This window comes from Hemiscyllium ocellatum, chromosome 25, assembly GCF_020745735.1.
Source record: "Hemiscyllium ocellatum isolate sHemOce1 chromosome 25, sHemOce1.pat.X.cur, whole genome shotgun sequence".
NCBI classification, from domain to species: domain Eukaryota; kingdom Metazoa; phylum Chordata; class Chondrichthyes; order Orectolobiformes; family Hemiscylliidae; genus Hemiscyllium; species Hemiscyllium ocellatum.
The window spans coordinates 46262230-46285755 of NC_083425.1; the positions used below are offsets into that span (position 1 = coordinate 46262230).

The following is a 23526-nucleotide window of genomic DNA, read 5'->3' on the forward strand; positions in this document are numbered from 1 at the left end:
TTAGAGCAGAGGAGATTGAGGGGGCATGATTTAGATGTCTACGTTTTTGAGGATAGAAAGGAAGAATCTGTTTCCCTTTGATGGAGGGATCGATGACCCAGTCGGCATCAATTTCAGGGAAGGGGTGGAAGGTGCAGAGGGACATGTGAGAAAAAACATTTTCACCCAGAGGGTGATGGAAATCTGAACATCTGTGCCTGTTAGTGGCAGAGACAGAAACCCAACATTTCAGAAGTACAGCAAGCATTTTATTAACCACCACCTAAGGGACCAGGAATGTGCGAGTTGATCAAATATTCTGGTTGATCAAGAGGTCCACATAATCAATATTCTAAAAAAAAACACACTAAATAATAGAAATATTAAGAGGGGATATACAGAGTCATACAGCACAGACACAGACCCTTTGGTCCAACTCATCCATGCTGACCAAGTTTCACAAACTAAACTTAATCCCACTTGCCTGCATTTGGCCTATATCCCTCTACACGTCTCCCTGTCCAAATGTTTTTTAAATGTTTTAACTGTACCTACATCTACCTTTTATTCTGGCTGTTCATTTCACATACAAAGCACCCTCTATGAAAAAAGTTGCCCCTCGGGTCTCTCAAATCTTTCTCCACTCACCTTTTAAAAATGTGCTCTCTAGTTTTGAACTCCATCGGAGAGAAAATTCCTTTGCTATTTGCTTTATGATTTTGCCCCACATGATTTTATAAACCTCCTATAATGTTACCCCTCAATCTTCTATGGTCCAGTGGGAAAAGGTCCCAGCTTATCTACCCTCTCTTTATAACTCAAACCCTCCTGTACCAGTAACACTCTGGTAAATCCTTTCTGAACTTGCGGCAAGGTGACCAGCACTGCACAAGGTACTCCAGAAGAGACCTCACCAATGTTCTGTACAACCTGAACGTGACATCCCAACTTCTATACTCAATAGTCTGAACAATAGTCTGCACCGACCTTTATAGCGGCGTGGTAGTAGTTTGGCGCACTGACCTGTATACCGCTGAGGCCAAACGCCAGCTCGTGGACACCTCCTCTTATCGCCCCCTCGACCACGACCCCACCTCCCACCACCAAGCCATCATCTCCCAGACCATCCATAACCTCATCACCTCAGGGGATCTCCCATCCACCGTCTCCAACCTCATAGTCCCACAACCCCGCACCGCCCGTTTCTACCTCCTGCCCAAAATCCACAAGCATGACTGCCCCGGCCGACCCATTGTCTCAGCCTGCCCCACCGAACTCATCTCCGCATACCTTGACACGGTTCTGTCCCCTTTAGTCCAAGAACTCCCCACCTACGTTCGGGACACCACACACGCCCTCCACCTCCTCCAGGATTTTCGCTTCCCCGGTCACCAACGCCTTATTTTCACGATGGACATCCAATCCCTGTACACCTCCATCCCCCATCACAAAGGACTCAAAGCCCTCCACTTCTTCCTTTCCCGCTGCACCAACCAGTACCCTTCCACTGACACCCTCCTTCGACTGACTGAACCGGTCCTCACCCTGAATAACTTCTCTTTTCAATCCTCCCACTTCCTCCAAACTAAAGGAGTTGCCATGGGCACCCGCATGGGCCCCAACTATGCCTGCCTCTTCGTAGGATATGTGGAACAGTCCATCTTCCGCAACTACACTGGCACCACCCCCCACCTTTTCCTCCGCTACATCGATGACTGTATCGGCGCTGCCTCGTGCTCCCAAAAGGAGGTTGAACAGTTCATCAACTTTACTAACACCTTCCATCCCGACCTCAAATTCACGTGGACTGTCTCAGACTCCTCCCTCCCCTTCCTAGACCTTTCCATTTCTATCTCAGGCGACCAACTCAACACAGATATCTACTATAAACCGACTGACTCCCACAGCTATCTGGACTACACCTCCTCCCACCCTGCCCCCTGTAAAAACTCCATCCCATATTCCCAATTCCTTCGTCTCCGCCGCATCTGCTCCCAGGAGGACCAGTTCCAACACCGTACAGCCCAGATGGCCTCCTTCTTCAAGCACCGCAGATTCCCGTGATCAACGATGCCCTCCACCGCATCTCCTCCACTTCCCGCTCCTCCGCCCTTGAGCCCCGCTCCTCCAACCGCCACCAAGACAGAACCCCACTGGTTCTCACCTACCACCCCACCAACCTCCATATACAACGTATCATCCGCCGTCATTTCCGCCACCTCCAAACGGACCCCACCACCAGGGATATATTTCCCTCCCCTCCCCTATCAGCGTTCCGCAAAGACCACTCCCTTCGTGACTCCCTCGTCAGGTCCACACCCCCCCACCAACCCAACCTCCACTCCCGGCACCTTCCCCTGCAACCGCAGGAAATGTAAAACTTGCGCCCACACCTCCTCCCTCACTTCCCTCCAAGGCCCCAAGGGATCCTTCCATATCCGCCACAAGTTCACCTGTACCTCCACACATATCATCTATTGCATCCACTGCACCCGATGTGGCCTCCTCTATATTGGGGAGACAGGCCGCCTACTTGCGGAACGCTTCAGAGAACACCTCAGGGACGCCCGGACCAACCAACCCAACCACCCTGTGGCTCAACACTTTAACTATCCCTCCCACTCCACCGAGGACATGCAGGTCCTTGGACTCCTCCACCGGTAGAACATAACAACACAACGGTTGGAGGAAGAGCGCCTCATCTTCCGCCTGGGAACCCTCCAACCACAAGGAATGAACTCAGATTTCTCCAGTTTCCTCATTTCCCCTCCCCCCTCCTTGTCTCAGTCGGTTCCCTCAACTCAGCACCGCCCTCCTAACCTGCAATCTTCTTCCTGACCTCTCCGCCCCCACCCCATTCCGGCCTATCACCCTCACCTTGACCTCCTTCCACCTATCACATCTCCATCGCCCCTCCCCCAAGTCCCTCCTCCCTACCTTTTATCTTAGCCTGCTTGGCACACTCTCCTCACTCCTGATGAAGGGCTTATGCCCGAAACATCGAATTTCCTATTCCTTGGATGCTGCCTAACCTGCTGTGCTTTAACCAGCAACACATTTTCAGCTACAGTCTGAACAATAAGGCAAGCATGCTAAATGCCACCTTAACCACTCTGTCCACCTGTGATTGCAACTTTCAAAGAACTATGTACCTCAACCCCCATAGGTGTCTCTGTTCAACAATACAATCCAAGGCTCTATCATTAACTATGTAAATCCTGCTCTTGTTTGTTTTACCAAAATACAATACCTCGCATTATCCAAATTAAACTCCCTCTTCCACTCTTCAGTCCCACTGGCCCAGTTGATCATCATCCAGTTGTGATCTTAGATAGTCTTCAGTGTTGACTATACCACTAATTTTGGTGTTATTAGCAAACTTACTAACTATGTCTCCTAAATCCTTATCCTAATTGTTTATATAAATGATGAACAAAAGTGGACCCAACACCAATCCTGCCAAACACCGCTGGTCACAGGCCTCCAGTCTGAGAAACAATCCACCACCACCATCTTCTGTCTCCTAACATCGAACTAATTTTGTATCCAATTAGCAAGCTCTCCCTGAATCCTATGTGATCTAAAGGCTTTAATGAAGTCCATGTAGGCAACACCTACTGCCCTGCCCATCTCAATCTTTTTGGTTATGTCCTCAAAAAAAAGCTTAATCAACTTTTTGAGAGACCATTTCCCCCACACAAAGCCATGTTGACTATTCCTAATCACTCCTTGCCTCTCCAAATGCATCTCAATCAAATCTTTCAGAATCCAATTCAACAGCATAAATCACTTAACTAATAGTGTAATTTTATGTTAAATAAAACTTACTGGTACAGAACCTTCTTACACTCATCCTCAATTGACTACTGAAACATTGTGGAAGTTGCGATAATACAAGAAATGTCTGGAATTACAGGTATTTAATTTTTGCTAGTTTGTCAAGAACACCTGTTAAAATTAAGTTTGCTGCATTTAGTTGTGCACTTACGATGCCAAAGCATACAAGGCTATGTGCCAAGTGCTGTTAAAAGGGATTGGAATAGTTAAGTTGTTTTTGACTGGCACAGATGAGATGGGCCAAAGAGCCTTTTTCTGTGGTGTAAATCTGAGTATTTTGTTTGGATGTCTCTTCATGTTTCAGCTGCATTTATGCAGGAATGTGGAGAATGTTTCCTCATGCTTGGAGCTGAGACTTTGTAGGTGGCGGAAAGACTTTGCAAAGATGGAAGATGAACCACTTACCACTATATAACGAGCTTCTGCCCTGCTCTGCGGTTGAAAAGACTGTAACCACTCTTTATGTTGGCATGGAATATGAAGATTGACTGTTTGGCTGCAGTTCATGAATGGTTTTAGTGAACCATCCTACAACACACCTTTCAGCAGAGACAAAGCTGAGAACATACGCTACAGGATTAAATTATTGAGTAAATAGGAATCGAGAGGCTGAAAATTACTGGTATCATATGACTGACAGAGCAATACTATCATTTTCTACGAAGTAAATTGTGCCTAAAATGCAAATAGAGCAAGAACCTACATTTTTATCATCGGTTTGTCATGACTTAGAAGTGTTTTTTTTCCCCAAACAGATAAATTGTGTTACGTTTCCACATCCAGACACTATGCCTGAACAGCAGCTGCTTAAACGAGATGATTGGAGCTACTGTGACTACTTCTGGGTAAGGAACTTTTTCCCATTGTAACTGTGGTTCAAATCCTGGCTAATAGAGATCGCCAGATGTTCATCGTAGTGTAACCCATGTAACTCTGACATTGTTGGTTCAGTGCACATGTTGCCATCACAACACTGGCATTTTGTTACAACACTGAAAGATGGATTTAAGTGGATTAGCCAAGAAACTGTAGATGGTTTGAATCTCTAGACTGAATGCTATTGGATTGTAATATTTGAGTTTACTTTGAACAAATGAAACAAAGTACTGAGCGAGAGAAAAACTTAGCAACAATAGGATGGAAGTTATCCAAGCTAGTGCAATGATTCTTCACATTGTTGTCATCAAAGCCAGGACGAGTCTTTTAAAAGCTAAATTTTAAGTAAATATTCTACTTTTTCTTTCTTGCTTACTTTCATTTTTTAAAAAAAAATCTCTCATTCTTACTGTGTTCTGTTTGATTTATTTCTCCTCAAGTTGTTTTCCCTTATCTCTCTTCAGGATATCCCTCCTCCCCTGTGTCCCTGACTCTGCATACAGGTAGACCAAAACCCGGCCCTATCACTGATCCTGAGCTGATTGCAATGAGGTGTGTGAGAAGGTGCTCATTGAAAGAAGGAATTCCACACATTTACTTAATGCCTTTCTCAACCTCAGGATGCCCCAAAGTGAATGAACCACTGTAGAAATGCTAGTAGCAGTTTATCTGTTTTTGGTGATGTTGATTGAGGGATAAATGTTGTCTGTGGAAGAACAAAAGCTGTGATTTGTGTGGTGCTGTAGTGTCTTCTCCATCTGGGCAAGTAGGGCATTGGTTTAATATCTTGCAATAATAAGTGGCATTCCCGTTATTTTTTAATTTAGTTCATGGTTTTAGACATCCAACCAGTGGAAACAGCTTAGCTGTAACTACACTTTTAAGCATCTTGTAAGTTTCAATGCGATCACCTCTTTGCTGAAACTCTACAGAATGCAGACTCCATTTGTCTAATCTTTCTCTAAATGACAGTCCTGCCATTCTGGGAACAAGTCTGCACTCTGTCTATGCCAATAATATCTTCCCTGAGATAAGGAAACCAAAACTGCACACGGTACTCCAGTGGCTATTTATCCAAGCCCCTATACAATTGAAGCAAGACTTCACTGCCCCTGTCTTCAAATCACCTTGCAATAAAAGCCTAGCATTTCATTAGGCTTGTTATTGGCTTACTGCACCTGCATGATAGCTTTCACTGACTCATCAATGTGATGGCTATGTCCTTTTGCACAGCAATACTTTCCAACCTCATACTATTTAAGAGATACATTGCACATCAATTCTTCGTATCATTTTCTCCACATTATATTCTATCTGCGATGTTCTTTCCCATTCGCCCAGCCTGTCTGAATCCTCCTGAAGGTAGTTTTCCTCACAATGTGCATTCCCACTTAGTTCAGTATCATTAAGAAATTTGGAAATATTACACTTGGTCTCTACCACATATATGCATTGTGAAGAACTGGGGTCCAAGGAATACTTATTGTGGAATTCCATGACTCATTGCTTGCCAACATGATAAGGACCCGTTTATTCCTCGTCCCTCCTAAGTAATGAATCTGCCCTGACAGCTTTTAATTTCAATAGTTAGACAATCCCAAACATTGACTCGCCAGATTTCCAATTTTGTTGCCACTTTGTGTTGTAAATTTACCCTTGTTGCTTAATACTGTTCGGAGCCGTGCCATTTGTTGCTCCTGACCTGGTTGTACCACTTTGTGTCTGGGTGACTGAATGCATGAACAAAGATCCCAGTGAGCAGTGAGACAGAAGGAACAGAGTAGAATGGGATTGAAACTTGGATTGTCAACCGAGGGATCCCATAAAACGCTACCAATCATGGTTAGAAACTTTGGAGCATGTCAGCATCCAGGCTTCCACTCTCTTCTTCTCCCCCCACCCACTTTCTGAAGTGAATGAAAACCAAAATATATCTTTTACAGGAATATTCTTCAAAACATTCTTTTTTGTTTCCTGCTTTTCTCAACAGGCAGACAAAAAGGACCCCCAGAGCAACAGCACAATTGCTGGATTTGATATTATCCTTGTGAAACAGCTCAAGGGCAAACAAATGCAGAAAGAAATGGCCGAATTTATTCGGGAAAGGTAATTGCATCAACTCATCATCTAAATGTTTTACTTGTATTTCACTTTTTAAACTGTACTTTTGAATACTAATGTATTTCCTTTGGGATGTGGCCCATTTGTAGTAACAAAGATAGGTTATGATATGCTGTTTTTTGATCCATTGCACAGGGAATTGGCAAGAAGCTGTCTGATACCGAATATTGATGAATGTTAAACTTGGTCAACTTAATTACCTTGCTATTATTTCTGTTGCTGTTGTTAAACTTCCAGCATTATTGCTATTATTGTATGATGGAGAATGCTTATAAAGATGTCTAGTTAGGCACTTTCACAAGCTTTGAGAAATAGCTTGTTTTGTGGTTTGAATGAGATTTTCTGAGATAATGTGATGAGTAATAACAAAACAAAACAAAAGTGGAGCTACTGACATGTATATAAATGCAGCTTACTCTGCATTTACAAGCAAGCAAAGAAAGACTCTCAATTGTAAAAAGTGAGGTCTGCAGATGCTGGTGATCAGAGCTGAAAATGTGTTGCTGGTTAATGTCACGGCGGCAGTTGGCTATAAATAGATCGAGGGCGGGTAAGAGGCCAGCACGGGGTGTCCAGGTGGATGGGGTGTGTTGGAGGCGGGAGAAGGGGTCGTCAGAGGGTGGGCGGGAGTCTTGGCTGTAAAAGTAGGCACGGAGGCGAAGGCAGCGGAAGAATTGTTCAATATCTTGCCGCGTGTTGAACACGCGGCGAGATATTGAAAGTTCATCCACCTGGACACCCCGTGCTGGCCTCTTACCCGCCCTCGATCTATTTATAGCCAACTGCCGCCGCGACATTAACTGACTCAACCTGTCCACCCCTCTCACCCACTCCAACCTCTCACCCTCAGAACGTGCAGCCCTCCACTCCCTCCGCTCCAACCCCAACCACACCATCAAACCGGCAGACAAGGGAGGCGCGGTAGTAGTTTGGCGCACTGACCTTTATACCGCTGAGGCCAAACGCCAGCTCGCGGACGCCTCCTCCTATTCCCCCCTTGACCATGACCCCACCTCCCACCACCAAACCATCATCTCCCAGACCATCCATAACCTCATCACCTCCGGGGATCTCCCATCCACCACCTCCAACCTCATAGTCCCACAACCCCGCACCGCCCGATTCTACCTCCTGCCCAAAATCCACAAACCTTACTGCCCCGGCCGACCCATTGTCTCAGCCTGCTCCTGCCCCACCGAACTCATCTCCGCGTACCTCGACACGGTTCTGTCCCCTTTAGTCCAAGAACTCCACACCTACGTTAGAGACACAACCCACGCCCTCCACCTCCTCATGATTTTCGCTTCCCCGGTCCCCAACGCCTTATCTTCACGATGGACATCCAGTCCCTGTACACCTCCATCCCCCATCACGAAGGACTCAAAACCCTCCGCTTCTTCCTTTCCCGCCGCACCAACCAGTACCCTTCCACTGACACCCTCCTTCGACTGACTGAACCGGTCCTCACCCTGAATAACTTCTCTTTCCAATCCTCCCACTTCCTCCAAACCAAAGGAGTAGATATGGGCACCCGCATGGGCCCCAGCTATGCCTGTCTCTTCGCAGGATATGTGGAACAGTCCATCTTCCGCAACTACACTGGCACCACCCCCCACCTTTTCCTCCGCTACATCGATGACTGTATCGGCGCTGCCTCGTGCTCCCATGAGAAGATTGAACAGTTCATCAACTTTACCAACACCTTCCATCCCGACCTCAAATTCACCTGGACTGTCTCAGACTCCTCCCTCCCCTTCCTCGACCTTTCCATTTCTATCTCGGGCGACCGAATCAACACAGACATCTACTATAAACCGACTGACTCCCACAGCTACCTGGACTACACCTCCTCCCACCCTGCCCCCTGTAGAAACGCCATCCCATATTCCCAATTCCTTCGTCTCCGCCGCATCTGCTCCCAGGCGGACCAGTTCCAATACCGTACAGCCCAGATGGCCTCCTTCTTCAAGGACCGCAGATTCCCCCCAGACGTGATCGACGATGCCCTCCACCGCATCTCCTCCACTTCCCGCTCCTCCTCCACTTCCCGCTCCTCTGCCCTTGAGCCCGCCCCTCCAACCACCACCAAGACAGAACCCCATTGGTTCTCACCTACCACCCCACCAACCTCCGTATACAGCGTATCATCTGCCGTCATTTCCGCCACCTCCAAAAGGACCCCACCACCAGGGATATATTTCCCTCCCCTCCCCTATCAGCGTTCCGCAAAGACCACTCCCTTCGTGACTCCCTCGTCAGGTCCACACCCCCCCACCAACCCAACCTCCACTCCCGGCACCTTCCCTTGCAACCGCAGGAAATGCAAAACTTGCGCCCACACCTCCTCCCTTACTTCTCTCCAAGGCCCCAAGGGATCCTTCCATATCCGCCACAAATTCACCTGCACCTCCACACACATCATCTATTGCATCCGCTGCACCCAATGTGGCCTCCTATATATTGGGGAGATGGCCCGCCTACTTGCAGAACGCTTCAGGGAACACCTCTGGGACGCCCGGACCAACTAACACAACCACCCCGTGGCTCAACACTTTAACTCTCCCTCCCACCCCACCGAGGACATGCAGATCCTTGGACTCCTCCATCGCCAGAACATAACAACACAACGGTTGGAGGAAGAGCGCCTCACCTTCTGCCTGGGAATCCTCCAACCACAAGGGATGAACTCAGATTTCTCCAGTTTCCTCATTTCCCCTCCCCCACCTTGTCTCAGTCGATTCCCTCAAACTCAGCACCACCCTCCTAACCTGCAATCTTCTTCCTGACCTCTCTGCCCCCACCCCACTCTGGCCTATCACCCTCACCTTGACCTCCTTCCACCTATCACATCTCCATCGCCCCTCCCACAAGTCCCTCCTCCCTACCTTTTATCTCAGCCTGCCTGGCACACTCTCTTCATTCCTGATGAAGGGCTCTGGCCCAAAACGTTGAATTTCCTGTTCCTTAGATGCTGCCTAACCTGCTGTGCTTTAACCAGCAACACATTTTCAGCTCTCAATTGTAAAGGCCTTGTGCACAAGAATGCCCCAAAAATCCTTTTGTTAGTCACAGATGCGATCTACAATCATGGCAGTTAATTTGGACATAGTGAGGTCCCATACATGGCAATGTGATAACAGACAAGAATCTCTTTATTTGTTAAGGTGGTTGAAATAGGAATGTAATCAAGGACAGTGTTTCTCAATGTAGTTGCCAGGGTGTTATCAGAGAGGGGTCACATCTTCTGGTCTCTGGATCACCAAGATAAGCTTCAAGATTCTGCAGAAGTCCTGAGACAGTAGATTTCTGTGGGAGTTGCCTGGGAAGCTTAAACAAGCAAAAGGGAATTCCCATGCTCTGCAGAGTCAAACGTCTGGACAGTTCCGATGTACTTAGCCTGAATTAGAGCTGAAGATTAAATGCTGGCCAACCAGTGATGCCCATGTCCCGTGAGTTAATTTTTTAAAAAAAAAGCAACTCTGGGACATGGTAGGCAGATAAAAATCTAGTTTAAAAATCTAACTGCAGAAGTGAACCTCAATCACACACTGACCCCTGACTCCTAGGACTGGCCTCACCCCAATCTGACCACCACACTCAACCATACTAACTCCCGACCAGACCTGACCACCTGACCAATCCTCCCAACCTGACTCCTCCCTGACCCATGTGATGTACCATCCTCTTACCCATTTACTTCAATTCGCATCGTACCCTTAGCACTAGCTGCCATTAGCTAGTTTATAAAAATGGAATGGTCCAGTTTTATGGCAGTGCGATAGATTTGTGTTCAAGTTGAACCCCAGATTTACCAGCTTGTGATTAATGCTGCCCACTGAATTAGGGTGGACCTTCTTGAATATGTTTCCTAACTTTAGCTGCTGGAAGTGCAGGTTGAAACAGTGTGCAATTTCCTAGGCAGGATTTTACAAGGAGGGCTCAGTTTGATGATTATGGCATAATTACATAGTCACAGAATCAATTCAGGCAATCTGCTGAGGTCCATAATCTTCATATCCATTCATTTATTCTTCTTTATTCATGTCTGACTCTAGCAATCCCCTACTCAGGGCTGGCTGGATGAGAAAGAAAGGCCAGGAATACGTAGGTCTATTGGGAAGTAAATTCAGTTTTTAATGTTATGCCCAATTTACCTGTCCACTGGGATACAGGGTAATGCAGCCAGTTGATCCACCGTCATTGGTCTCACCCCCAGAATGAGCAATTGAAATGGAATGTGCCAGATGTCAATAGCCATGAACACTTTGTATACTTCGTTAAGGGATAAATTTTGTCCATCTCTACTAGCACCTTTGGAGAAATCCTTGGATTAATCAGCATTTATTTGAGTTGCTTTTGATTTTACTGATCTTTCCACCACTGGGCTTCCCACTGTCATTTCCTGAATTACAGATAGGTCAATCTGACTTCTGTTTGTTGCTTTTATTCATATTCTCTGCTTTTTGTCTGCATACTTGTTTTGCAGTTCAGATACTTCCTACTAGTGCAGTAAGATTAAATATCTAAGCAGTCATCCTTCCCTGCACTCCCAACAATCAATGACCAACACACGTGTTTAAGTAAAGGTAGAGCTAGTTTGATGCCATTATAAATTGACAAAATCTTATACTAAGAAATATTTGTTGAATAGACCTACAAGATGAATTGAATAAGTCCATTGTAGAACTTCTAGAATATTTACCAAGTGATAAAAATATTGTGTCATTTCGTTATGCAATTTAAATCCAATCTGACGATTAGGAACAATCTTGCACAGTAATTTCCGGGATGTGTTTTTGTTTACAAACTTGGCTTACCATAGTGTCACAGTGGTGCTAGTATCTAAGTAGTCTGAAAACTTCACATTCGGAGATGTGTACACACTGCCAAACATTCTGATAGGATGGCATAAGCCAAGGGTGCAGCAGTCATATTCTTTTGTTGATCTGAATGCCCTCAAGTGTATTTCTTCAATACCATGTCAGGAAGACTCTCAGGTCATGCAAGGCAGATACAGATCAATAAGTTACTTTAATTCATAGTGCATCACCATAGCCACTGTTGTCATATGTTCAGTAATTTCAATCACCATAAACTCACTTTGTGTATTAATGTGAAATAATTAGCAAACCCAATTCACAAGCTAGCATCCAGGTTCAGTGGGAATAGGGAATGCAAATGGAATGTTAACCTTTATTTCAAAGACACTGGATTATAAAAATAGGGAGGTTTTGCTAAAATTGGAAGGCACTAGTCAGACCCTAGCTGGAATACTTTTCTAAAGACATACTGGCATTGGAAGTAGTCCAGAGAAAGTTCACAAGGCTGATACTAGATATGGAGGAATTATCTTAATGAAGAGGTTGAATAGATTGTACTCATTGGAGTATAGAATGGGAAATGACCACCTTGCAACATACATGCATCTTAAGGGATGCTGAAAGACTGTTTCCCCTTATGGTAGAGTCTGGAACCAGAGGGCATAATCTCAAAATAAAGAGTCCCACATTTAAGACCAAGATAAGGATGAATTTATTTTCGTCAAGGGAAGTGAATCTGTGGAAGTTGTCACCACTGAGCCCTGCAGAGGCAAGGCCATTCAGTATATTCAAGACTAAGATCGACAGAAATTTAATCAGTTAAGAAATTGAGGATTATGGTGTAAAGGCAGGAAAGTGGAGTTGTTGCCTGATCAACGATAATTTAATGGAGTGACGGAGCAAACTCAATGGGCTAATTCAGCTCCAACCTCTTGTGGCCTTGCACATCACTGCGGATCGTCCTGTTTGACGAGAACAAAATAATTATTAAATATCCCTGTTCTCTAATGGATTTGCTGGCTCCCATCCTCTTTAGGGATCGATAGATTCTGTGTGGTCTGGTGCAGTAGAGGAAAACCACTTGCTAGTTTAAGGAGAAACTGTTCTTGTCTATAATCATTTCCATGCTTGTCAACTTATGTGAATACATATTTGAAACTCAAAGTAAACCTAACATTTTCTTCCCATTTAGTTCCTTGGGAAGTCTTTTGTGACACAAGAATATTGAACGAAGACATATGTTTCACACATGCACATACATTGGCACTCAATGGTTACAGTGTTTCCCATTACTGACTTCTGTTGTCAAAAGTCACCACACTTTCATTTAAATGACTTTTTAAAAATTATTTTAAAATCAAAGTCATGGGATTGATGGTAAACTGCATGTCTTCCTGAGATGTCCACATGTTGGTGTTGGACTGAAGTGGACAAAGTCAGAAATCACATGACACCAGGTTATAGTCTGATGAAGGGGCATGCTGCAAAAGCTTGTGGTTTCAAATAAACCCGTGTCATTGGAATCATACCTTTGTGTCAGACCTAGAGTAGGTATTGTGATATTGTGCATATAGAATATTGCACGGTCAATTAGCTGACTGACTGACTGCTTTTTAGAATCCTAGAATATTACAATATCGATAGAAGGAGGTGGTTTAGCGTCTCGTACCTGCGTTGGCTCTTTGGTGGCAGTAGTTAATTAATTCCAGTTCTCTACTCTCTGTCCTTCTCTCCTGACTTAAGGAAAATCAAGCATTGATATTCCAAACAATTTAACTCTAACTGATTGGACGACAGCTACATTGACAAACTATGTTTTGAGTTTATGCACCATCTGATATTTGCTTACAATGCAATATTTTGCTCCAATGCAAAAGTAGGAAATTTTCTTCTTGTAAGGCATGGCTATTCGGATCAACATTGAATAAAATATATATATACATTTTAAAGGATTAAAATTGAAGAGGACTATGCCAAAAACCTAGCAAAGCTCTCCCAGAGTCCACTGGCGGGCCTAGAGGAAGGGTGAGTTTATCATTTTATTGTGATTTTGCATTCCTAAGTGTTGCTACAGTTTTAAATGGAAAATGGTCTTCATTGAAACTGCATTTGAATGATTTTTTTAAAAATTGTGTGTAAGTAGAAATTTGAAAGAGTTCAGAAAAGATTTACAAGGATGTTGCCTGGGTTGGAGGATTTGAGCTAAAGGAGAGGCTGAACAGGCTGGGTCTGTTTCCCCGGAGTGTCGGAGGCTGAGGGGTGACCTTATAGAGGTTTACAAAATTATGGAGGGGTAAGGATAGGATAGTCCAGAACTAGAGGGCATAGGTTTAGGGTGAGAGGATAAAGGTATAAAAGAGAGCCGAGGGGCAACATTTTCACGCAGAGGGTGGTACGTGTATGGAATGAACTGCCAGAGGATGTGGTGGAGGCTGGTACAATTGCAGCATTTAAGAAGCATTTGGATGGGTATATGAATAGGAAGGGTTTGGAGCGATATGGGCTAGGTGCTGGCAGTTGGAACTATTGGGTTGGGATATCTGGCCAATGTGGACAGGTTGGACCGAAGGGTCTGTTTCCATGCTGTACATCTGACTCTAAGTAGAGATATCGAGCAAAACTTGCCACTATAGAATTGGAAGGTGGCATAGATCAACCAGATGGGCAGATCCTGCGACCAAAAAAGCATACAGCAAATTTAATATGTTCATTTTTAGATCTGAATGCATCAGAATTAAGAGTTAATTGTTTTAGTGCTCGTGGTTTAATTTTTTTCGGAATACATTAAGACCACTGTCAGTGGGGCAATTCAAACAACTCCATCTAACTTTATAAGCAGAAAGGGGAAGATAAATGTTTTAAATGCACTCTGACAGCTTCATTGAAAAGGGGATGTATTGACGGTACTGTGTTGTTGGGACTTGTTCACAAGTCCCAGCATGAATAGCATTGGACAAGCAAGGACTTCAGTCAGGGGTTAACTACTGTGCTGTGGGGAAGTGAGGAAGGAATGAGCTGAACACTGACTTGAGAAGCTCAGGTTTCCTCAGAATAACTCCGTCCGATCTGCCCAAGGACCTATGACTCCAGCACTGACCTGAGGAGGCACAAACAGTGAAGCCTGGCTCATCTTATCCACATTTTGTGTACACATCAACAAACCTTTATCTTCAGACCATAAATAATAGTAAGGTTTGATATATAGCAAGATATTTGCAAAAAATGCAGAAATAAGCAGCAAAATGATAATGGTACAATACTTAAAGGACAGTGAAGCTAGAAACAGTCAGAATGATGGCATATTATGATGACATTAGTCTATTCATTTTTTTTGCATCACCAGTTTATCCCTAAGTCTTTCTCCGATTTCTCAATGCAATATTTGATTTCTGGCAAGGGTGGGGTGAACTTTGTGTCAGTGAATGGGGACTAGCTGTCAATTGGCTTGCATTGAAATTAAAATTAATCACATACAGCATTGTCTTTGTATATGTCAAAGATGTCAATGTCAGAGACTTTAAGTGTCTTATTTTCAAGCATATGATGAATCAGGTTGAAATGCAGTATGCAACTTGGAGCAGTTGGTCTACTTGTGGGCCCTAGTCTGCAGTGACTGATCATAAAAAGGACTGCCTTTTACTCGTGATTTAAATTCTCATGCAATGCAGCTGTGATTTTCTGAGGGAGTGCCAGAACCCAACAGAGGGCAAAGGATAATTCATTCCAATGATTTTTATTCATTTCCCTAGGCTGTGGACACATGAACATTTCAGGAAAAAATTCCAGAATATCAACATTAACTTTGATCACATTATTCCTGAATCCTGGCAATAGAGTTAATGAGGTCCATTTGCCTTTCATTTAAGATTGTGGATGGATTTGGACAATTTGTGCATTGGTCACTGATACGACATTAGACTTTTTTCTATTTTGAGTTCATGGTTCACCATCAACAGATGTACAATGTCTCCTTTGTTGATCATTTTGATAAAAAGTTCTTGCTAATCTTTGAGTTACTTCATCGTATGTACGGGTGATAAGTGAAGTTGGCAAATTGCCAAGAAAGCTACAAAGTTGTTTTGATTTTTTGGAGATATATACTGCTTTTGGAAATACACTATGTTTCAGTGCAACCATCCCTTTCCTACGAAGTGTAGATACTGATGAGCGAACTGGATGTAAGAGTCCTGAGTGAATGTTGCTGCTGATACAGACTCAGGCCCTGTGATCACATCATAAGCTTTACCAATCCAATATTGAACACTTGCAGATTTTGCTAAAACATGGATTAAATGCAGAACCATCTAGAGCTGAGACTTTGTGTCAAGTTTCCTGATTTTTTTCCACTCTAACACAATTATGTGTCTAAACACAAACTCTCAATTTCATCTCTTGCCCCAATAATCTGATTGCTTCCATTTCCTGAACCAACCATAATTTCTTTAATTGCCAATTTAGGATCAGTTTTCATAGAACAGTACAGCATAGAAACAGGCTATTCGGCCCACCGTGTCTGCCAACCAGGATGCCATTCCAAATAATCTCATCAGCCTGCACATGGTCCATATCCCTCTCTTCCCTGCCTGTTTCTGTCTGTTTATATCTCTCTTAAATGCAGCTAACTTAACTGCTTCTACCACCTCCCTTAGCATTGCATTTCAGGCACATACTGTGTCAAAAAATTGCTTCTTGCACATCTCCTTTAAAGATTTCCTCTCCCACCTTAAACCTATGCCCCCATTATTTGAGATTTCCACCTAAGAGAAAAAAACTCTTCTATCTACCCTGTCCATGCTTCTCATAATTTTATATATATCTTTCAGGTCGCCCCTCAGCCTCCAATGCTCAAATGAAAACAATCAAAATTTGTCCAGCCTCTCCAATCTAGGCAACCTTCTGGCAAACCTCTTTTGCCCTCCCCAAAGCTTCCACATCCTTCCTATAATGTGGGGAACAGAGCGGCACACAATACTCAAAATGTGGCCTAACTAAATTTTTACGTATCTGCCACCTTGATAACTTAATGCCCCAAACAATGAAGGCAAGCATGTCCTACGCTGCCTTTACTATCTTATTGACTTGTGTTGCCAATTTCAGTAGCTGCAGGTGCTGAGCTTTTCCGTCAATTTCTGTTTTTGTTTCATTTTACTACGAGCATTTTAAAGCTAGCAGAAATGAATCAAAAACTCATCCCATCAGTACCAGAAGTTAAAAACTTGAAATTAACATATTTGTCTTTAGGAATTTTCTTTTATGTCATGGTTTATTGTGAAATGTTGAGATTAATAATGTAGAGCACTGAGAGTAGGAGAGACAATAAGAAAAAGTGGCAAGTTGTTTTTGGATGATTCTATATTTGCTGAAGATTGCATAAATATGAATATGTTGATGTCTTTGGAAAATGATTTGCAGCAATAAATGATACAATGAGTTAAAGAGCCAATGCTGCACAACTCCATGAGATGACATGGATAGAGAGCTTAGAATAAGTTGCTTCCAGTACAATACCTCCATAGATGGGACTCGGAGGGCTCAGTGCATTTGGTTCAAGACACGCTCCATTTCTCGTCATTCATTTTAATGACTAAAATTGGGAGCACTACAAATTGACCATAAAAATCTCCGCGCCTAACTCTCCAGGCTACTGCCAAATGAGACACTGCACAGGGAATGTTGCCTGACAAAAACCTACCCTTACTGATTGCATACGCCTGGCACACAGCATTGTGGGTGCTTATTGAGAAGACACACTTAGCAGGAAAGGGTTGTGTCCTGCTTTGCCATTCACTACAAATAATGGCTGCATGGCAAAGATGTGGTGATATTAAATGAACGATAACTGATGTCAAAACAGACTTGATATTGACAATTTAACACTGATGTAATCTGAAGTAGCATTTCTATCTTAATATTCAACTTCTTTCTAAATGAATTTATAACTTCTGAAATGGCTTTTGATCTGTATTTTAGTGGTATGAATGACTTGTCACCAAGGTGATATACCATTATAGAAGACTAAATGTATGGGTTGCATGGTGCCAGATGTCAATACTGTAGAGGTGAAGGCATGTTTGGGACTTGTTTCATGTTTCACTGCAGCCTTCCATTAAAATGCCGCCTCCTCATTTATATCCTGTGAGCCAACAATGCGTCCAATGCTGGATCTGCATAAGCAAAATTTCACTTATAAAGCTCTTTTCATGTGGAAAGACATCTCCAGGAACTTCATGGGGTGTAGGAAACTTGGATGTCAAAATAACCATAATTAGGGTGAATGACCAAAAGCTTATTCAGGGATGTATGGGTTTAATGAGAGTGCTTAAAGAAGAGGCATGGGAATATATAATAAGAGGAAGTCCCAATGTGTATCCATTTGTTCAACTTGATGTGAAATGGGAGGAAAAAAATCCTCTTCCATGTCCAATCCTAGTTTCTCCCAATGCATGAATGTCCAGTATAATAGAGGGAAATGGAGTTAAAAGGTATGCAGTTTTAGATCTGATTTGATATGAGCAAAGATTGTAACTGTTTCAAATCAGAGACTCTCAGATTTGGCATTTAATTTTATTGTCAATGCAGTGATTTGGGCTTTGCACTGATGTTAAACCTGAGAGGTGGAAGTAGAGTTCTCAACTGGAACTATTTTTGCATAAGTTACTGGGTTGAATTAGCATCTGTTTGCTCACAGTTCTCAAGAGGTCATAGCTGTACATATGGACCCACTTCGTGTTGTCTACTTTTAGGGAGAGTGATTTCCCTCGAGTATCTAATGTGAACATCCTGGATCTAACTTGTATGTAAAGATTAAACATGCTGAGCCTCTTTTTCTTTTGTGGGCAAGTTGCTAAATACATTTTTCAATTCTGTAAAAGGAATTAAGGAAGTTGCTAGCTATGGTGAAGGGCTTAAATAATAGAGATGTGTTTACAATTAGAAGTTGTGTTCAACACTGTTCTCCTATGGTCATTTAAAGCAAAATGCAGTTTTAATGTTGGCATTATTCTGAAATATTGCAAACAAGTATTTGATTTATGTATGTTAGAGTGTTATAAAAATACCATGCTGACATGGAGTTTGATTCGAGAAGAAGGTAGTCACACCATAGTTCTGTACAAATGTTAACAGACTTTGGAAACCAATTAGTAAAAAAGTTATTGGAGCAGACATTGTGTGAATGATGAACTAGCTTGGTCACTACCAAATTTTTCAATGCATTTTAGTTCCATGTATTTATAATGTTATCCATAGTGGCTAGAGCGACTCTTGCACCATGTGTTTTAGAGTAAAGAACAGTTTGTAGGATATGGTGAAGTGGGTAATTGAAATTGATCCCAAAACAGATTCTCTAGGCCAGGTATATGGCCATTTCCAATTTCTAAAATCCTTGCATTTTTCATTTTTTCCATCTTCGCAGCACTTTGGGAGAGTCTTGGACACAGGTGAAGAAAAGTTTGGCAGATGAGGCTGAGGTTCATCTGAAATTTTCATCAAAGGTAATAGTGTTTTACTCATGGATCAATAATTTGAACAAAAGCAAGTAGCGCAAAACAAAACTTAAGGAAAACCATTCCTGAAGCTTTAGATTTTCCCTCTTTCTTCCCCAGTATTGACAGTTCAGGCAGTTTCTTTAAACTTTGTACTCACTTCTAAGTGTATATAAAAATGACTGGTCGACTTGGGATTGCTAGTCAACGTGGAAAGTGATTTGCAAGCCAGGATTACAGTCTGTTAACACAGGAAAAGCATAGCCTGCAGACTTATCTATAATTACTATGTTTGTGTAATTGTGCTTAGGAGCGTGATCAGATAAAGATTTGGAGCTATTTCCATTTGGACTGTTTTCAGCTAACAGATTTGGGTTTGTATGTGTGTGTTAGTTTTATAAATATGTTCCTGTTTCCTTCTGTGAATTAACTCTAAAATAAACTTCTTCAACTGTACCATCACTCCATACTTCATCCTATTCGCCTATGAACATGCAACATGGCTAATGGGTTTTCTTCATGACTGAGTGGCTTGTCCCAGTTTTCTAGGTGCAGATAGGTTGGGGAGGATATTCGCTCTCTGGCCACATGTATTTCAAAATTGGGGCAGTTCACGGAAATGTGACCAGTGGGACACAGGACACCTGTATCTTTGCACACATTTGAATTATTTTCCCTCTTTAATCTTTTTTTCTGCTGATTCATACTGGCATACAATTCAACTTTTACATGCGATTCAATGTCCTAGCCTTTCCAGGCAGTAGAGAGTGTAACTGTTTGGCCGCAGTGGGGGATGGGAATCACAGCTGAGGAAGTAGGAGCTTTCCAAGAGGAGTTACTGGACCTTAGCAGGAGTGGGAATATTGGCCGCTCCCCATACTCCCACACACGAGCCTTGGAGAGCCTGAAGCCAACTGCAAGCATCCTCAACAGCCTGGCTGAGATCAAATAATTTGGAGAAGTTCAGGAATTCATCTATAACTCTGTGCTCCGTACATGCCTTCCAACTTAGCCAGCAGTGAAGATGCAGCAGTTTTGATATACATAACTACACCACAATGCCAGCAATCTTCCAGCAGCACACTTTCTCCGTTGTCTTAATTACAGGATTTCCTTTTTATAATCCTTAGAGAATAGATCACATCTATATTTGAAGGTTTCTGCTGTTTATTGTCTCATTTAAAAAATAGATTCATCAAAGGACATCTTTTGTACCGTGTAACAGCCCCAAAAAAGGCAAATTGTATTTTACCATTAGACCACAAACATTTCAAGAGCTCCCTGATATTATTGAAAATCCATGGTTTGTCCTTTCCTTACTTGATGAGAGTTCAATTATTTCCTTTTTGTAGCTACAAAGTGAAGTGGAGAAACCCTTGCTGTCATTTCGAGAGAACTTCAAGAAGGATATGAAGAAGTTTGACCATCATATATCCGACCTGCGCAAACAACTAAGTACTCGCTATGCGACAGTGGAGAAGGTACGGGAGGCTCGTTTGGGGTAGAGGGAGTTGGGTGAGAGAGAAAATGTGAGAGAAACTGAAACGTTGCTGTTTCAAAAAATCTATAATTCTTGATGATGCATTATTTCTCCCCATTTGTGTAGTCTAATTGTTAGACCTGAAATGTCTTGAGATATCTCTTATCCTTGTTGTAACAGCAATGGTATATGAATACAGTCCCTTTGCAGAAAATGCTTTAGAGCACAGAAATATTTTGAAAGAGTAGTCATTGCAGTGATATAGAAAACACCAGCAACCAATTTACAAACAGCAAGATCCTACAGACTGAATTTTTTTAAAATAACTGGTCTTTAGATGTTGCTTGAGATGAAAGATAACTGCAAAGTTAACAGAAAGCAGAATTGGGAGAGATGGAACATGGGCTGCTGGTTTTCTAGGGCTCATGACTACACAATTGAGAAGAGTCAAATTACCCCATTGATATTAGTAAGCTGCAGGTTCACTCTCTGGGCCTTTGCTGCAAATATAGATTGGCCTTCTCAGCCACACCTTCAGAGGAGCAGAGGGTTCGATGACAAATTCATTCCATTTATTAGAGAAGCAGCACAGCAAAGATTTGAAATGCGAAAAGCAAATGACAATCAAGGAGCATGGCCTGTGAACTGAGGGATTAAATGACATTCAGCAGATTCCCACTGAAGGCCTGGTCAAGTTTAGTCACGTTATTTGTTTCTTTAAAGGACCTTTTTTTATATTTAGTCATTAGCAACAATGTCAAAAACAGTCAGGAAATCATGTATTTCCATTCATCCAAGAGTTAATGGTTAATCAGTTAAATTTACTGGGGGCTAGGTACAAGTGTGGAAGGCATTAGAAGAACCATTGTTCTCAACTTCTTATTTCTCGTCTTTTAATTTATTCCTGCAATTCTGTACTTTTTATTCCTTTATTTTCTAATTTTTTTTCCCTAAGAACTTGTACTGAACAATCTGTACCTAGGAACCTTTGGGTCTAGGATGGAGGCATAATTGGCAACTTGTAAACTTTTCACTGTACTCATCTGAGCATGTCTGACAATAAAGTTAACTCAATTCAATTTAGTTCAGTTCAATAAATGGATAAAGCCTCTTTTCAGTGTAGCAGAAGAAAGTGCTCTACTTTTCGTTCACTGCAGCTGCGTCTCTAATTCTTGATGTTACTATAAGTCAGTGTGTGGTCATCATGGATGATGCTGCTTGTTGTCAACTACAAAATGCTCTTTTTTCTAAATGCAGTTGACAAAACAACTGTTACAATATTATGGATTAATCTTGGTTTAATTCTGCTAGAGTAATGTTTAAGGAAGTTTGGATGAACAAAAAATAAAGCTTCTTCCAGTCAGAATAAAGAGGTAACAAATAGGCAAACTAATGTGGTTTGTGGTGTTAGCAATTCAGAAAACTGCTACTCGCATAAGCAAGTTTCTTGACTTCTCTCTCATTTTATTGGAGATAGTGAGGACTTCAGATGCTGGAAAGTCAGAGTGGAGCTGGAAAAAGCGCAGCGGGTCAAGCAGCATCAGAGGAGAAGGGGAGTCGCCGGAAAGGTTCTGACCTGAAACGTCGACTCCCCTTCTCCTCTGATGCTGCATGATCTGCTGTGCTTTTTTCCAGCTTCATTCTTCATCCGCTCTCTCATTTCATCTCTATGTGGTTTCATATTTAGTTACCACTTAATGGGAATTATCTCTGAACAGTCGTACCTTCAGTCTGACGTCTTCCTCACATCTTTGCATAGGTAGACTTTGACCTTCTGCAACATTATAAATTAGGTGACAGTCACAGTACAGATGTAAAATGTACAGATAATTTCCTAGTGCTTGTCCTACCCTACCGCACAAATGTTCAACTTACTCCACTGATTACCAACACTGGCATGCCCATGATTGCTCTTGGTACATTCTTTCTTGTTCATCTGGTTTGTTTAGTGTCAACAAGAGCAGCAATTTAAGGTGTCCTTAAATTTGCTTGGAGGCTGACTAACATGAGACAAATTGACCTTGGATTCTGCTGGTCTGTATGACTCAAAACCATGACTGGTATATTTTCCAAAGAAGACACTGACAGAGCCATACATAGGAACAGAAGGGAATTATTTAGCCATCAAATCAGTTCAACTGTTCAGTCAGTTTCACATACCCACCTTTGACCCATATAATTCCCATTAATAACTTGCATTCATAAAAATATGCAAATTTCAAATTTAATTTGTAGAAGGGAGTTCCAAACTACTACTTTGTTTTATTTGTCGAGTTGTTTCATAATTTCACTTTTGAAGTAGTTATACCTTTTATCCTAGATTCCCAAATCAGTGGAGTCCACTTTCTGCCCTGTCAAATTCCCTTCAGTATTTTAAAAACTTTAATTGATTCACATCTTAATCTATGAAATTTTGAGAAATGCACTCTGACTTGTGGCATCTCTTTAAAGTTAACCTCTGAAGTCAAGTTATCACTTTTGTAAATCTATATCGCTCTCCCTCCAAAGCCATGAAAGCCTACCCAAAATGTAATGCCCAGAACCGCACACAGTATTTCAGGTGTGACCTAACCAGGGCATTGTGTAACTGAAGTATGTATCAAATTGCTTATATTCTACCCCTCAAGATATAAAGGCCAGAATTCCTTTTCTCCCAGTATGATTTTCTGTACCTGTTTTAAGTTCATGGTTATCCAAATATCTTTTGGGGCCAACCTTTCTCAAATTCCTCTGATCATAGGTTATCACTTTGGAAAAAATATCGTACATTAGCATTAAAACCCATTTATTATTGTTTTAACCATTTTACATAATTAACTTGGGTATTTTGAGGTGACACTGCCTCTTTCCCAACAGTGAATGGTTCACATACTTGTCTGTAATATGGTCACTTGGAGAATGTAAACTCGCAATAAGAGATCATTGAAAT

The 23526-nt window shown here is 42.3% G+C and overlaps 1 protein-coding gene across 1 annotated transcript in view; it reads left to right on the plus strand.

Annotated features, from left to right (window-relative positions):
- The window catches only part of LOC132827854 (growth arrest-specific protein 7-like), a 459456-nt gene that overhangs the window by 387086 nt on the left and 48844 nt on the right, over positions 1 to 23526 (plus strand). Inside the window, exons 6-10 of the mRNA XM_060844608.1 lie at positions 4572 to 4661; positions 6683 to 6798; positions 13584 to 13658; positions 19048 to 19126; positions 20470 to 20598. Coding sequence (XP_060700591.1) covers positions 4572 to 4661; positions 6683 to 6798; positions 13584 to 13658; positions 19048 to 19126; positions 20470 to 20598 — 489 coding nt within the window. The remainder of the gene's footprint in view (positions 1 to 4571; positions 4662 to 6682; positions 6799 to 13583; positions 13659 to 19047; positions 19127 to 20469; positions 20599 to 23526) is intronic.